Source organism: Osmerus mordax, chromosome 24 (genome assembly GCF_038355195.1).
Source record: "Osmerus mordax isolate fOsmMor3 chromosome 24, fOsmMor3.pri, whole genome shotgun sequence".
In the NCBI taxonomy this organism is placed as follows: domain Eukaryota; kingdom Metazoa; phylum Chordata; class Actinopteri; order Osmeriformes; family Osmeridae; genus Osmerus; species Osmerus mordax.
In genome coordinates, this window is record NC_090073.1 from 4,727,279 (window position 1) to 4,742,238 (window position 14,960).

The 14,960-nt window shown below is 48.2% G+C and overlaps 2 protein-coding genes across 3 annotated transcripts; one reads left to right on the forward strand and one right to left on the reverse strand.

Moving 5' to 3' along the window:
* Nucleotides 1-732: 732 nt before the first annotated feature.
* LOC136932861 (aldehyde dehydrogenase 1A1-like) lies at nucleotides 733-5,507 on the reverse strand. Of its 2 annotated transcripts, none has more exons than XM_067228157.1 (13): nucleotides 5,445-5,507; nucleotides 4,878-4,982; nucleotides 4,481-4,621; nucleotides 4,126-4,255; nucleotides 3,866-3,927; nucleotides 3,448-3,576; nucleotides 3,085-3,198; nucleotides 2,714-2,816; nucleotides 2,298-2,482; nucleotides 1,832-1,996; nucleotides 1,409-1,566; nucleotides 1,093-1,167; nucleotides 733-872 (listed from the first exon to the last, which is right to left on the reverse strand). In XM_067228157.1, exons 1-13 carry the CDS (start codon nucleotides 5,478-5,480, stop codon nucleotides 800-802), a joined length of 1,476 nt encoding a protein of 491 aa, XP_067084258.1. In that variant the 5' UTR covers nucleotides 5,481-5,507; the 3' UTR covers nucleotides 733-799. The 2 variants fall into 2 exon arrangements, with proteins under 2 accessions (XP_067084258.1, XP_067084259.1); XM_067228158.1 differs by having other exon boundaries at nucleotides 4,481-4,618; nucleotides 5,445-5,480.
* A 4,471-nt stretch (nucleotides 5,508-9,978) lies between these two features.
* Nucleotides 9,979-14,243, forward strand: cyp1d1 (cytochrome P450, family 1, subfamily D, polypeptide 1). Its single transcript, XM_067228461.1, has 6 exons — nucleotides 9,979-10,860; nucleotides 11,751-11,874; nucleotides 12,314-12,403; nucleotides 13,362-13,485; nucleotides 13,665-13,751; nucleotides 13,961-14,243. The coding sequence occupies exons 1-6, from the start codon at nucleotides 9,979-9,981 to the stop codon at nucleotides 14,241-14,243; spliced, it is 1,590 nt and encodes a 529-aa protein (XP_067084562.1).
* The last annotated feature ends 717 nt before the right edge of the window (nucleotides 14,244-14,960 follow it).

Sequence of the window (14,960 nt, forward strand, 5' to 3'; positions counted from 1 at the left end):
CATCAACGGGATGTTTATTTCCTCAAGAGATAAGAAAGGAAGCACTTAGAGGAGTCCAGAGAGAAACACATTTGTGGGTTTTGGTTGGAAAACAATCTGTAAATAGTTTTTAAGACGTCCATTTGTATTTCAAATTTTTGTATTGCAACAAGTAAAAGGATGAGTGATGATTAAATATCTAAATGTTTGTATCTCATGTTGTAGCTTTAAAGATTTACATAAACACACAGACACGTTTAAACATTGCAATACAAACATTTACACACACTCAACACGCACACACACACTAACAACGTCCAATAGCCTTTGACAATAATATTAGATATCATTTCTACTTATACGGTAGACAGCAAACACACACTACCAGAATATCAATCCATTACATAAAATATTGCCTTTATATCAAAAGGAGAAATGGTTCAGTTGTCCAAAAAAGATTCTCAAAAAGAACAAAGATAACGATCACTCAGGACATGAAGGTGTTCTGAACTTCAAGGAGACTAACATTTCTGAATAAGAACATCGTTCTCTGAGGCAATCTGGACGAGAGAAGACAACAAGAGGTTAAAGTATGTCTGGACACCTGCCAGCTCCACCGCAGAAACAGTCATATTTACAAACCAAAACATGTTGCAGGAAGAAAGTCGTCCGTGCTTTTTTTTGTCTTCTGATTTCAGACATGAAGATGGAGGATGATAAGTCTGTACGTCTCAGAGTAGTTGTGGTTGAGTCTTTTTCCGGAGCCGAAGAGGTCATTCACCCCACGGACAGGAAGTGCAGCCCACATGGGAATGCCATTTTAGGAGTTCTTCTGGGATATTTTGATGGTCACCGCTTTGACCTCAGTGTACTCATGCAAGGCGTACTCCCCTCTGAAACACACACCCCACAAGATCCATCATTATCTACAGCAACGGTAAACACCAAAGAGTATATAGATATAGTATACGAATCATTTGACAAAAGCCCTTTCGTTTAGCCGACGCTTTTATCCGAGGGGGATTTGAACCTGTGATCTCTTGATCTGCAGGGAAATGCTCTAACCGCCGAGCTCTACCCATCCCTCATAAACACGGCAGGATTGGAACTCACAGCTCTCGGCCGTTCCCAGACATCTTGAAGCCTCCGAACGGACACTGTGTGCTCATGGCGTTGTAGCAGTTGACCCTGCAAGACCACAGACACAGAGTGAAAAGGCTTTATGAAAAAGGAAAAGTGAACGATTACTGATCAAATATCATATCCAGTATTGAGAAAGGGATGAGGGGGAGTGGACTGAGCCTGGTATTTGTGTACGGAGGTGTGTATGTGTGTGTGTGTGTGTGTGTGTGTGTGTGTGTGTGTGAGGTGAAAATCCCCCGTGCTTGATACAGTACGTGTGTGTGTGGCTGATCCCAGTGAGCCGTACCAGACCATGCCGGCCTGCAGAGCAGAGGACACCGTCAGGGCCTTGTCCATGTCGCTGGTGAACACCCCCGCCGCCAGGCCGTACTGGGTGGAGTTGGCCCTCTGGACGACCTCGTGGACGCCACGGAAACGCATGATCTGCTGCACTGGGCCGAAGATCTGACAGAGAGGGAGAAGGAGAGGGGGAGAGGAAGAGGGAGAGAGAGAGAGAGAGAGAGAGAGAGAGGAGAGAGAGAGAGAGAGAGAGAGAGAGAGAGAGAGAGAGAGAGAGAGAGAGAGACAGAGAGAACACAGACAAACAGAGAGAGACCGAGAGGCAGACAGAGTGCAGACAGACAGCGTGTCAAAAACGTCGTCCGTCAAAAGAAAGATGCGACGTGTCTCGACGCGGGCGCGCACGCGAGCGCGCGCGCAGCGCGCACACCTCCTCCTGAGCGATGCGCATGCCGTCGGTGACGTCGGAGAAGACGGTGGGCTGGATGAACAGGCCTCTCTGGCCCCAGGGGGCTCCGCCGCACTCCAGCGTGGCGCCCTCCTTCCTCCCGCTCTCAATCAGCTCCAGGATCTTATCAAACTGCTGCTGGTCAATCTGGACATGATCAACAGAAACTCCTTCAGATCCCACTCTGCCCTACCCCATGCCAGTCTGGATGTCTGACACTATAACAAGGCATTATTTGAGCAGCTTTATTTGTTTTGGTATACCGAGGCACACCAGAACAATAACGTTGATAAGTTGGACGGTGAAAACGATTCTTAAGGGTTTTATACCCATCCACATTTCACTGAGCGGTTGTTTTAGCTTCCCTGTGGTAGTTTCAATCTACCGATGTCATTTTCCCTTCACAACACAAGTCTGTTTACGAGGATAAGTGGTGTTGTGGCTGTACCTGTGGCCCCTGGTCCACCCCTGGCACCAGGGGGTTCCCCAGGATCTTGGCCCGGGCCTTCTCCACACTGCGACGGACAAACTCCTCATATATGGGCTCCTCCACGAACACCCTGGAGCCGGCCAGACAGCACTGGCCCTGGTTGAAGAACAGACCGCTGTGGGCCTGCTGCACAGCGTACTCCACTGGGGAGAGGACACACACACACACCCATACACAAACATGCACACACACACACAAATAGGCACACAGTCAAAAGCACACACAGTTACATCTAGACACATTATTTCTATACTGTATATATAAGTACCTTTCTGTACAGTATAAACCCTGTGCTATAACTGCATATCCAGACTAACAGCAATTCAAAAACAAAAGCATTAAAACACACACACACACACACAGGAGAGACTTACGGTTGCAGTCTGCAAAGACGATGATGGGGTTCTTCCCCCCCAGCTCCAGAGTGACTCGCTTCAGGTTGGAGTCCCCTGCAGCTTTCTGGATGAGCTTCCCAACCTGGCAACCACAATCACAGTACATTCAACCTGATGACAAACCGTGACTGGCAATAAAGCTGATATCACCCAACCTATCAACCACAATCACAGTACATTCAACCTGATGATAAACTGTGACTGGCAATAAAGCTGATATCACCCAACCTGGCAACCACAATCACAGTACATTCAACCTGATGATGAACTGTGACTGGCGGTAAAACTGGTATCACCCAACCTGGCAACCACAAGTCGTCAGAGGGCGACAAGTACAGCCCAGTACATACAGCTGTGGATCCTGTGAAAGCCACTTTGTCTATGTCCATGTGCTGGGCTATGGCATTGCCAACTGTGGGGCCATAGCCTGGCACCACATTGACCACGCCTGGGGGGAAACCAGCCTAGATGAGAGGAGGAAGAGAGAGAGAGAGAGAGAGAGAGAGAGAGAGAGAGAGAGAGAGAGAGAGAGAGAGAGAGAGAGAGAGAGAGAGGGGGAGAGAGAGACCGTCCAATGACAGGACCTTAATAATGGAGGGGGTTGTGTGTTTGTAGTGTGTTAGGTGTGTGTGTACGTGTATATTGTGTGATGTGTGTAGTTCTTGTATATCGCGTGTAGCATATGTGTTGTGTGTGTGTGTGTGTGTGTGTACCTCCTTGATGAGAGCAGCCATGTGCAGGGCTGTGAGGGGAGTCTGCTGGGCTGGTTTGATGACCACAGTGTTTCCACAGCACAGAGCAGGAGCTATCTTCCAGGCAAACATCATCACTGGGAAGTTCCACTAGACAATCAACACGCACGCACACAACCACAGGTTAGGGCAGGAGCACACACACACTCACACACACAGGTTAGGGCAGAAGCACACACACACACTCACTCACACACACAGGTTAGGGCAGAAACACACTTTCACACTCACAGAAATATAGGCACAGATGTTTGTCTCTTTTTCTTTCCTTCTTTCTTTCTTTCTTTCTTTCTTTTTCTTCCGTACTTTGAATCTTTCTTTCTGTCTTTAGTTCTCTATATATTCTTTCTTTCTTCATGTCTCTCTGTTTTCTACTCACCGGAATGATCTGTCCACACACCCCTAGAGGTTCATGTCGAGTGTAGGTGAAATAATCTCCATCTGACAACACAGTAGAACAGGTTTTACACGGGCCAGAACTTTCAAAACCTCCCACTGTAAGAGCACGAGCGCATTATGTCGATTTTTAGGTCATATATAATATTATGCTTCCTTAATAAAAGTCACGCGTTGTTATTCAGTTTTATACTTCCTTACAAAAATGCGATACTTTCTCAGTCGGTGTTGAACGGCACTCACCCACAGGAATGGTTCTGCCCTGGATCTTGTCAGCCCAGCCCCCAAAGTAGCGTAGCGTCTTGATGGTGGCCACCAGGTCCACAAAGTAGGCCATGAGGAACAGCTTCCCAGAGTCGAGAGCCTCCAGAGTCTGCAGAGTTCACGGGTCAGAACGCACAGCAGAGTGTGTGCGGTTGTGTGTGTGTGCGTGAACGTCGGTGCCTCGGCGTCGGTGTATCTGTGTTTTTACATGGCTGCGAGCGTGCCGTGCGAGCGTGCCTGTGCATGTGCATGTGCGTGCATCCGTGTATGTGAGTGTGCATGCATGCATGCATGCGTGTGTGAGTGTGTACTTGTGTGTGCGTGTGTTCCTCACCGCCAGCAGGAGGCGGTCTCTCTCCACCAGGTCGGCCAGTCTGCTGAGCAGCTCCCCCCGGTCGGATGCGTCCATCCGTCGCCATGGCGACCCCAGCTGGAACGCTGCCCTGGCGCTCCTGACGGCCTTGTCCACATCCTCCTGAGAGGGGGGAAGTCACAGAGCTGGTCACACACACACACACACAGCAAGACACATTCAGAACCACACACACACACACACACACTGGCAAGCACACGCAAAGACAAATGACACACACAACATTACTGAATCAGATAAGAACACTGGCGAAGACAATGACCCACACATGCACAAACATAAACGCACACACACAGACACACACACACACACACACACAGGAACTACAAGTGTCAGTTGGAGCTCCAGGGCCACTCACAGGTCTCCCCTCCTCCACCTCACACAGGAGGTCACCAGAGGCTGGGTTGAGCACTGGCATCTTGTCTCCGCTGCTAGACTCATGCCACTCGTTATTGATGAATATCTGTATACACACACACACACCACACACACATGGAAAGAAACATTCCTTCACAATATATTTGATTTGTTTATAAGGAAAAAAAGGTTCTAAAACGTTTTACTTTAAATAAGTGTTTGGGTTAGTAATATTCCGAAGGAAACAAATGTCACAAAATAGTTTTCCTGTTTGTTACTGTAGTGCAATTTAGTGTGAACCGCCTCATCCTCTTCATCACCATCACCATCACCGCCAAGACAAATTATTCCCAGTTTGGTCCACATACACTTGTGTTTTGATGACTGTGTGACAAGTTTTGACAATGTGACTTCTGTTTCGACCAATGAACGTTAGCGATTTAAAACAAAGATATAACGAAATGAACAAACTAGAATGACTGTCCTGAGGTCATTCACAACGGACACCATTAGAAAGCCCAGAGTGAATCAAATAAATATGTAGAAAGCATGTTTTGTGTGTTCCTACCTTGGTGTACTGGACCTCCAGGTCGGGGATGGGCATGGGCAGGACCTGTTTGGGTGCTTCATCAGTGAGCTCTGCTCCCTGGGTCTGGGTCTGGGTCTGGGTCTGGGTCTCAAGACTGTTCTGTGTCTGGGTGCTAATGTTACCCTGCTTCCCTTCTGAAAAAGCAATCAGAGGTGTCATCCGACTGGACACACACACGCGCACAAAGCCTTCGTTCATGTCATGAGATCGAAACACTGGCTCTACTGACTTGTTAACCGGCCAACCTAAATATGATATGTAAATATGTTGTCTAAAATATGACAAAATATGCAGGATAAACATCAGACCACAGTATGTGTCCGTGCACGCGTGTTGGTTTGACTGGTGGTCTTTGAGGAGCGGGTACGTGTGTCCATGCAGACGACGGACAATAAGATGGTGCGTGTTCAGAAAGGTTACGAACAGTTCTGACGAGTTTCAAAGGGGCTCGACGTGTCATTATGAGTTCACAGTAAGCCGGGTTCTAAGTTAATATTCGTTCAGGGGGGGTTTAGAAATGCGTTTAGAAGGGTTTAGGAGAGCTGTTGAACGTTTCGAAATGTTTCGATGAGTTATTATGAGTTCAGGAGGGTTTGGGAGAGTCATTAAAAGGGTTTCCAGAGTAATTATGAGCCCCTACGGCTGCTGTGGAGAGCGATGGACATGACTCGGGCCAGTCTGAGAGGCCGGGAGGTGGGGGACGAGGGGAAATAGAGATGTTGGCACGGGCCACCGTCTCTCGCGCCGGGGTCGAAGGTGACAGCTGGCACTGTGAAGTCGGGACTGGCAGGGGTCCCTTGCTCATTAGGTACCAGGGGGGAGAAGGGGACAGCCAGACACCAGAGATCACGCACCTAACATGCCCACCTAACATACGCTAGGATTATACTTTATGTTTCAATTCAAATTGTGTTGTGTAAATTGTGTATTTCAATCAAATACTTTAGCATTTGATTTTGATAAGCAGCTTGTTTTAAAAAAAGTTATTTTTAGAAAGGAATCAGTAAAAAAACAATTTTTTTTAAACTATAACTATAACTGAAACTTGATTTTATGCCACTCTTTTAACTGTAAGTAATATTCTTATTTAAGGTAGGGATATTTAATTACCACAAACACTGTCGTTTTAAAGACAGTCTCCAGCTTGGCTTTGATAGAATGTTCCTAAATAACGTTGTGTGTGAAGTATTACGTGTATAAAAAATATCAATGTAAATTCTTAAAGAGCCCACCAACAGATAGACGGTCAAATGTAAGTCTTACCTGTGCAAGCAGATGACACGGCTTGAAGGTTCTCAACTCCGATTACAGGCATGACTGCGGTGCTCTGACGGCCTACCTCACTCAGTCTCTATCGCTCTCTTCCACTCAACTCTCCAGTCAAAATATCAAGAAGTGTAGAGTAACGGAGACGGCCCTCCGCCCCCCTTATATAGCTTTAGTGAGTGGTAAAAAGTCCCCCTTGTTTGACGAGGCCATGAGAGAATCGCACAGATCTATTTGTCGCACCCACCGTTGGGGACCCACGCCCTCGAGCCCTCGCGCTAATCACCGTTCAAACAGAACCAATTCCTATTTTCCTATTGCCCCAGAGGTACGCGCGCACTGCTCAGCCACCCTGACCGTGAAACGCGGAATGTCATTTTTGACGTGTGGGCCACTTCTCGTCTTTCCCTGCCACCTCTGCATTGATCCAACCCACTTATTTCTGCCAAAAGGGAAACTTAAAAAGAAGGGAAGGTCTTTACACCACTTCGGATACGACACGCTGTGGTAAACCTAATAATTGGGAAGATGTTTGCTTTGATAAGGGGCCTCCTGCTGTTCCGCTGTCTCCCGGGAACAATACGATCGCATAATTGAGTCTGGTGCGCTCATATTTTGATCTAGGCTGTTTGAAAGGACGGAAAGTCTTTTGAGAATTACCCGTGGGCTTGAACAACATAACCTTCGTAATTAACCCTCGTTAAACACTGAAAAGAACCGCGGAGAAGGGTTCTGTTTCCGCTTGGGCCTAGAAAGCTTAGGCTAGCAGTAATAGCCAATGCCAATTTCCCCAACAATCTGCGTTCCACATCATATAGGCCTACTTCAAGTCATTTTTACCTCATTTTAACACGGGTTGGCTTCATTTAAATTATGTGGATCTCTTGCTAAAGTTTGTCAAATACATGTGGCTTTGATAGGCTATTCAGATCATGAGCTTCCATGCGCAAACTTGTTCGTCCTGCTTTGAGGAAAATGTCAATAAATTGCACACCAAACGACACCTGCCATTCTAAGAATGATTTGAGTTCGTTTTTATTTGATGAAGTTTAAATGTCGCTTAAATAAGCTCACTTTTGTGCCAGAGGGATCACATTCAGCGGCCTGATGCCCTTTTAAAATATACTCCAACAAACAGAAACCTAAACCTACAAACACCCAAAAAGCTGCTGTCTACGTGTGAGAAGAGAAAAAGAGATGGACCGACACAAAAAAGGAATGAAAATGTCTGTGAGCGTATGCATGAGTGACTGAGTGTGTGCGTGTCGAAGTGTGTGTGTGTGTGTCTCTGCTCCTGATGTCTCCACAGAGTCTGGTCCAGAGTGGTTGTCGCCAGGGTTGTGTGACACGCTCGGGAGCGCTGCGCGCCCTGACAGCAGGAGGGCCAGCGAGGAGCAGCACCGCCCTGGCAGTCCTGGGACAGAGCCCAGGACCGGTGGGTCAAAGGCGGCGTCGCTGCCTGACAGAGCCGGGTGTGCCAAGACTGAGGCTGAACAGAAACGGCAGAGCGATGGAAAGAGTGAGAGAATGAAAAAAGGGGGAGAGAGAGATAGAGAGAGAGTGAGAGAGAGAGTGAGAGAGAGAGAGAGAGAGAGAGAGAGAGAGAGAGAGAGAGAGAGGTGGTAGGTGGGGGGAAGTGGGTTAGAGCCAGAAGCAAAGGAGAGGGAGAAGAGGGCCTACGAACAGACGAAAATGTTAGACTGCACTGCTTTGAAAGTAAATGAAATGTTTGACGTTAGACCGATTCTCAAGTCTAACAAAGGTAAAAATCCTTCTTTTAACTGTACTGCCAGGTAAATGTATTTAAATGTATTATTTGGCGGACGCTTTAATCCAGTGCGACATATAAATAGCGCAGTCAGTTGAGAGCAGACATTTCAGAGAGGATGGAAGGATGGAAACAGGGAAGTTATTGAAGTTCACAGGTGGCGGGGGCGGGAGGGGGGGGGGGGGTGGGGGGTGGACAGAAGATGACAGGATGAGTGTGTGAAGATACCTGAGCCACTGGACATGACCTCTCCTGTCTTCATAACACCGCCACAGCGACAGGACAGTGTCTAGGTTGCTGTGAAGGCCTTTGTGACATTGCAAAAAAGATATACAATATTAATGACATTTGTTTGTCTGGATATGTCCTGGTGACAAGATTAGACCCTCTGGGAGTCCCTGTTAGACTGTCTACAGATGTGGAAGCTCATGCTAAGGGCTAGTAAGGTTATTGATATCAATAGGAAACACACACTAGCAATGGGACAGCGATCCTTCCACAGGCCTCGGGTCGGCTCCAAGGTCTCTGGGCGGCTGTAGTCTCACTGACAGAGGGCGCCACCTTGTGTCACATGTAAATATTGCCGTTTCTTTCAGTGAAACCAACAAAAATGTCCAATTTGGCTGTCCATTAGATCGAGAAACGTCCCTTTTCCGAACTACATCCCTATCGCACGACAGTGACATTGTACGTGTACAGTGTACATTATTCTGTAGGGTCGTGTAGGTCGCAGCAGATTATTTTGCTATGTCAAAATTGTAGTAAAAGAGGTATGTCAGTGCATAGAGTGGAAGGGCATTCACGACAGGGCACTGGAGGACTCTTCGATTCTGGGCGTCGACTGTCTCGGTGTCTACGTCTACCGTTGTATTTGATGTAACAGACAATCTTTTGACGATGTCCAGTCATTCGACCCCTTGCCGGATCTTTGCTGGGGGCCAAACGCGCTCACGACAGCCCACTGCTCTCAACAACATTTCAGAAAACGTTCACTGCAGAAAACCTTTCTCGTTGGAGTATACGGTGAGTAGGCAAGGATTTTTTAGTAGATTTTATTTGCCTAGAAATATTCTTTGTGTAAAATTCACATTTAAACAATTTTTGAGTTTGTGAAATACTAGGCAAAACTTCGAACGTAAGAAATGCAAAGAAGAAGCCAGAACAGGCCTATTTATCAAGTTTCATGTCTTTTGTAGTCAAGCTTGCGTATTGTTATTTATGAATTGCAACCTACATTTTAAATTTGAGAAATTCCTATCAAATGAAGTTAGACCCATTGGTCGTTTCTCAATGCAAAAATTGTAAATATACTACTTTTGTAAACTGATTTTAGTTTGTTTTTGTGTGTGTCTCTCCTTCAGATTCTAGCTAGTGTGTTGTCACTAAGCTGTTCATTCTTTCCCGGTCTTAGCTTGTGTATGTGTGCTGTTGTCCAGCCCAGGGCACCCACAGACCACCATGAGGCTATCACTGGCATGTATGTTTCCCAATGAGAGCGCCTACGTTAGCATACCCCTCTCTGGAGTCACCGTGGTCCTGTGTGCCCTCACCCTGCTCTTGGTGGCCCTCAAGGGCCGGAGTCGACGCTACCACCTCCTCCCCCAGCACCACCACCCCGGGGTTCCCCTCCCCCCGGGCCCCACGCCGTGGCCCCTGGTGGGCAACCTGCTCCAGATGGGCGACCAGATCCACCTGTCGCTGACCCGCATGCGGGCGCAGTATGGCGACGTCTTCCGGCTGCGCCTGGGCTCGCTGACCGTGGTGGTGCTGAGCGGCCAAGCCACCCTCCGCCGGGCGCTGCTGAGGCAGGGCGAGGCGTTCGCCGGGCGGCCCGACCTCTTCGCCTTCTCGGCGGTGGCCGACGGCGCCAGCATGACCTTCAGCGAGGAGTACGGCCCCGCCTGGACGCTCCACAAGAAGCTGTGCGGGAGCGCCCTGCGCTCCTTCTCCCAGGCCCGGCCCAGGGGCTCCGGCGCCACCTGCCTCCTGGAGGAGCACGTCTGCGCCGAGGCCAGCCGCATGGTGGACGCCATCCGGGAGCGTTCCGAGGGCGGCGAGGGGGACGGCGCGGAGCTTTCCGGAAGCCTGGACCCGGTGGATGCCCTGGTGACGTCGGTGGCCAACGTGGTGTGCGCCCTGTGCTTCGGGAAGAGGTACGACCACGGCGACGAGGACTTCCTCGCCGTGGTGCGCGTCAACAACGAGGTGCTGCGCATCTTCGCGGCGGGGAACCTGGCGGACTTCTTCCCCGTGTTCCGCTACCTGCCCAGCCCCTCGCTGAGGAAGATGGTCCAGCACATCCGCCGGATGAACGGTTTCATGGAGAAGAACATCGAGGAACATCTGGGCACCTTCGACAAGGTAGAAGGAGCAACACCTCTTCCAAGGTTCAGTTATCTACAGGGTGGTCTACAGATATTATTATTTGTATATTAGTATATATTATTAGTATTTTACCAAATCCTTTCATCCAAAGCGACAGACAAGGGAGGCGGGGGGGGATTCAAACCTGCAACTTCTTGATCTTGATTCTTGCAGTCAGATTATCTACCACTGAGCCATACCCACCCCCTAAGTTTTTGTGTGCAGGTTTGTAATTGATATGTACACATTAAGTGAATTGTATATTAGCAAGTTACCAAGCAAACTTCAGATGGGGTCAGATGGCTTACGGTTAGGGAGTCGGGCTATTAATCAGAAGGTTGTTGGTTTGATTCCCGGCCCTGCAAAAATGACGTTGTGTCCTTGTGCAAGGCACTTCACCCTACTTGCCTCGGGGGGGAATGTCCCTGTACTTACTGTAAGTCGCTCTGGATAAGAGCGTCTGCTAAATGTAAACTTGAGATTGCATTTTTGTAGGTGAATAAGCAGTATGTTGGAGACAGACACTAATAGCTGACAAATCTGGTACTCAGAGCCAGTCTGTTGTTAAATCTACCAAGCTGGCCTAAAGTGGACCATTGTTCTTGTTCAGAGTAGCTCAAATGCTCGCACGCACACTTTAATTAGGAATTAGCAATCTGCCGGAAGAGACGTGCTTGTGTTTCCCAGAAGATCCTCTGTTGTCAGTCTGGACTTCCCTTGATAACACACGGAGTCCAAGAACCCAGGAACCCAGCTTTTCTGAGAGTCTGGCGACCGGGGTGGCATGTTCACCTCACTGCTTCCCCCTTCTGCCTCCTTCGATACTGCGCACGGTCACTTCCTGTATATGTGTGTGTGCGTGAGCCTGCGTGTGTGTGTGATTGCAGGGCTCCATCCGTGACATCACAGACGCCCTGATTGCTCTGTGCGAAGACAGACAGGAGGAGAAGGGGACGGCCACTCTCTCCAACTCCCAGATCGTACACACTGTCGTCGACATCTTCGGAGCGGGTAAGACACACACACACACACACAGGCTGACGGTGAGGACGACGATGATGACGATAAGGATGGTATGAGGATGAAGACGACAGGGATGATGTCAATGCTAATAGGGATGATGACGGTAGCTAGGGTGATGAAGAGGATGAGGTTGTTGAGTAGGAGTAGAACGAAAATGAGGATGATGATGAATGCTGTGTTTGAGTGAAACCTGCGTCACTTCATCCTGTGTGATATGCAGATGTTCTGTGACCCCAGTCTGTTACAAACCTAGCGTGTTTAAAGAGACTAAAGCCCCCTAACGTCAGATGCCGTCCCTGGAGTGCTTCCAGGGTTAACAACAAGATGGATCCCATTACCAATGACTCTTTAATAAACACTATTATTTACATCACACACACGTGTACTTTGGAACTTTTCCTGAAAAAAGATTTTTTTGCCATGGCAGGGTTCGACACCATCATAGCAGGTTTGCAGTGGAGCCTCTTGTACCTTATCAAGTTCCCTGAGATCCAGGCCAAGATACACCTGGAGATTGGTACGGCACCACCCGGGACTAGCTAACACCTGGGACTCATGACATCACCAGCCTCCGTGGACATAACATCTCATGTTATTGTACTGTCACTAAGTCAAGAGTTTTCTTCCAAACCTGTAGTCACTGTTTCTCTGGCCTCTCTCCTTCTCTACGTGATCACAGTGGGAGACAGTGGCAGGCAGTAGGAGATAGTAGAAGACAAGTACAATACAGTAGAATCCCATCTTTCAGTGTCCAGCGCCAGCTCTGTTTTGATGAACAGCACATTCTAACGAGCTGTCTTGTGTAGAGAGCAAGTCATGATCTACGTTCCGCATAATGATCTAATTTCTCCAGAAATGAGCCCTCCCCTTCCCCCACCACCGCCCACCACTTTGTCCAAAATGCCTTCCCATTGGTTTGAAACCGGTTGCCAGTCAGGGTAACGGACAAAAGGTCCGTCTGATTCGCCGATGCTGGAGCCACATCTGAAGTGGACGCAGTCCGCGCCGTTGGCCCGGTGCATTTTCACACGGAAAGAAAGAAAGAAAGAAAGAGAGAGGGGGGGGAGAGAGAGAAAGAGAGAGCGAGCGAGAGAGCCAAAGGGGGACAGAGAGAGTTCTACGAATTAAGGAGGGCAGGAGGGAGGACGGGAGAGAGCGAGTGGGAGAATGAGAGAAAGAGAGAGGAGAGGGTTGGTCGGAGGGCCGGTCAACAACAGCAGCACAAAGAGGGTTTCACGGACACGGAAGGAAGCCCATACACACGGTCTGACATCACTTCCTCAACGCACACACGGTTCTTCTTTTTTTGCGTTCGCTTGAGTTTAAACACCTGCTTATCCTTTTATTTCTATTGTTTGATTAGGAAAAACATGGTTGTGGCATTTTTTATTAACTTAAAGAATTGAAACGTAGGAGACTATGATACTCAGGGTTTTGGTGTTACTCTGCGTATGTGTCTGTGTGTTTGTTTTTAGATGAGCATATTGGCTCTGACAGGCTGCCTAGGTTTGCCGACAAACCCAAGATGGCGTTTACAGAGTCGTTCATCTACGAAGTGTTCCGCCACGCGTCCTACGTTCCCTTCACCATACCTCACTGGTGAGAGATACCCTAACACGTCAAAAATCTTTCAAAATCCAAATCTTGAACATCTGGTTATTGTTTTGTGAGCAATATTTTGTACACACTGTAGAGCCTACAAGTATCTGAGAATCAAAGTATGTGACCTGATGTATCTTGGCAATAACTGACGTGTTTTTAACCACAAATTCCTTCAGCACCACAGTTGACATAACTCTCAATGGATACTTCATCCCTAAAGACACCTGTGTTTTCATTAACCAGTATCAAGTCAACCATGACACGTGAGTTTTATTCGTTTATTTTTCCCATTAATAATGTTTCTTGTTGTGTGTGTGTTCAAAGAAAGGTGGCAAACCTTTTTTTTTATTAAGTAATTTGCTTTTTAAATACTTATTTCTGTTGTTACAGAAAAATAAGTGATGGTTGTATTTGCCTGGTCACACCGAATTGTCTTATTGGTTGATTGACATGTCCCTCGGCCTATCCCCAGAGAGCTGTGGGGTGACCCGGATGTGTTCCGCCCCGAACGCTTCCTGGACAGGGCGGGGCTTCTCAACAAGGACCTGACAGAGAAGGTCATGATCTTTGGCATGGGGAAGAGGCGTTGCCTGGGCGACGGCTTTGCCCGGCTGGAGATGTTTGTGTTCCTGACCACGCTGCTCCACCGCCTGAGGCTCCACAAGGTCCCGGGTCAGGAGCTGGACCTCAGCACCGACTTTGGCCTCACCATGAAGCCCCGCCCCTACCGGATCGGCATCTCGTCCCGTGTTTAGGTCCGCTCCCCCCGTTCCCTCAACCCCCGCCACTCTCGGACAGTTGATCCTATACGCAATATTAAGTGTGCAATAGAAGGATGAAGCAGCCATAACCAATCATTGCTCCAAACACCATCTACTACCTACATCTGTTATCAAAGGGAACGTCAGTATCAAGACATCTTTATAGAAAATGATATAGAATGTGAAGAAAATAGGGTTTGTTTGTAGATAAGATATTTGTATCGAAGATGCTTGAGAATAATGTCTTCGTGTGAAGTACATTACATGTTTTGTTGTCATTTTGTGTTCGTTTTTCTGGGGGGGAATGTATGCTTTATTGGGATAGAGACAGTGTAAGGTCACCAGACCCCAGGTCAACGTGGGGAAGGACACGCAGGAGATGGCCCGGGGGGGAATCGAGCCCAGGCCCCTGCATTAGGGCCTCAGCCTGCGGGGTACGCGCTCTCGGCCGATGAGCTAACGGGGCGCCCCCCCCCCTTTTGTGATATTAGTGAGTTAACAAAAAAGTTTAGGTAGAACTTTACCCATAGAGTTCATTCCCAGTGTTATTGTGAGGATTACTGCTCAGTCACTCCGTCTTCTGTTCAGTGGAACCAGTTGAAATTAATCTGAAATTAATCTGAAGTCCAATTATTAATGACAGTGTAACGCTCCAGTAGGGAGAGAGGCTGCGTCGTCACAGATAAGTGACAAGGAGCCTCAGGCGCCTTT

Coding starts and splice junctions, on each gene's coding strand:
- cyp1d1 (XM_067228461.1), top strand. CDS start 9,979: ATGTTTCCCAATGAGAGCGCCTACGTTAGCATACCCCTCTCTGGAGTC. Junction 12,404..13,361: donor CAAGATACACCTGGAGATTG/GTACGGCACCAC, acceptor GTTTGTTTTTAG/ATGAGCATATTGGCTCTGAC. Junction 13,486..13,664: donor CCCTTCACCATACCTCACTG/GTGAGAGATACC, acceptor AAATTCCTTCAG/CACCACAGTTGACATAACTC.
- LOC136932861 (XM_067228157.1), bottom strand. CDS start 5,480: ATGCCCATCCCCGACCTGGAGGTCCAGTACACCAAG. Junction 3,577..3,865: donor TGTGTGGACAGATCATTCCG/GTGAGTAGAAAA, acceptor TTGATTGTCTAG/TGGAACTTCCCAGTGATGAT. Junction 873..1,092: donor TCTGGGAACGGCCGAGAGCT/GTGAGTTCCAAT, acceptor TGTGTGTTTCAG/AGGGGAGTACGCCTTGCATG.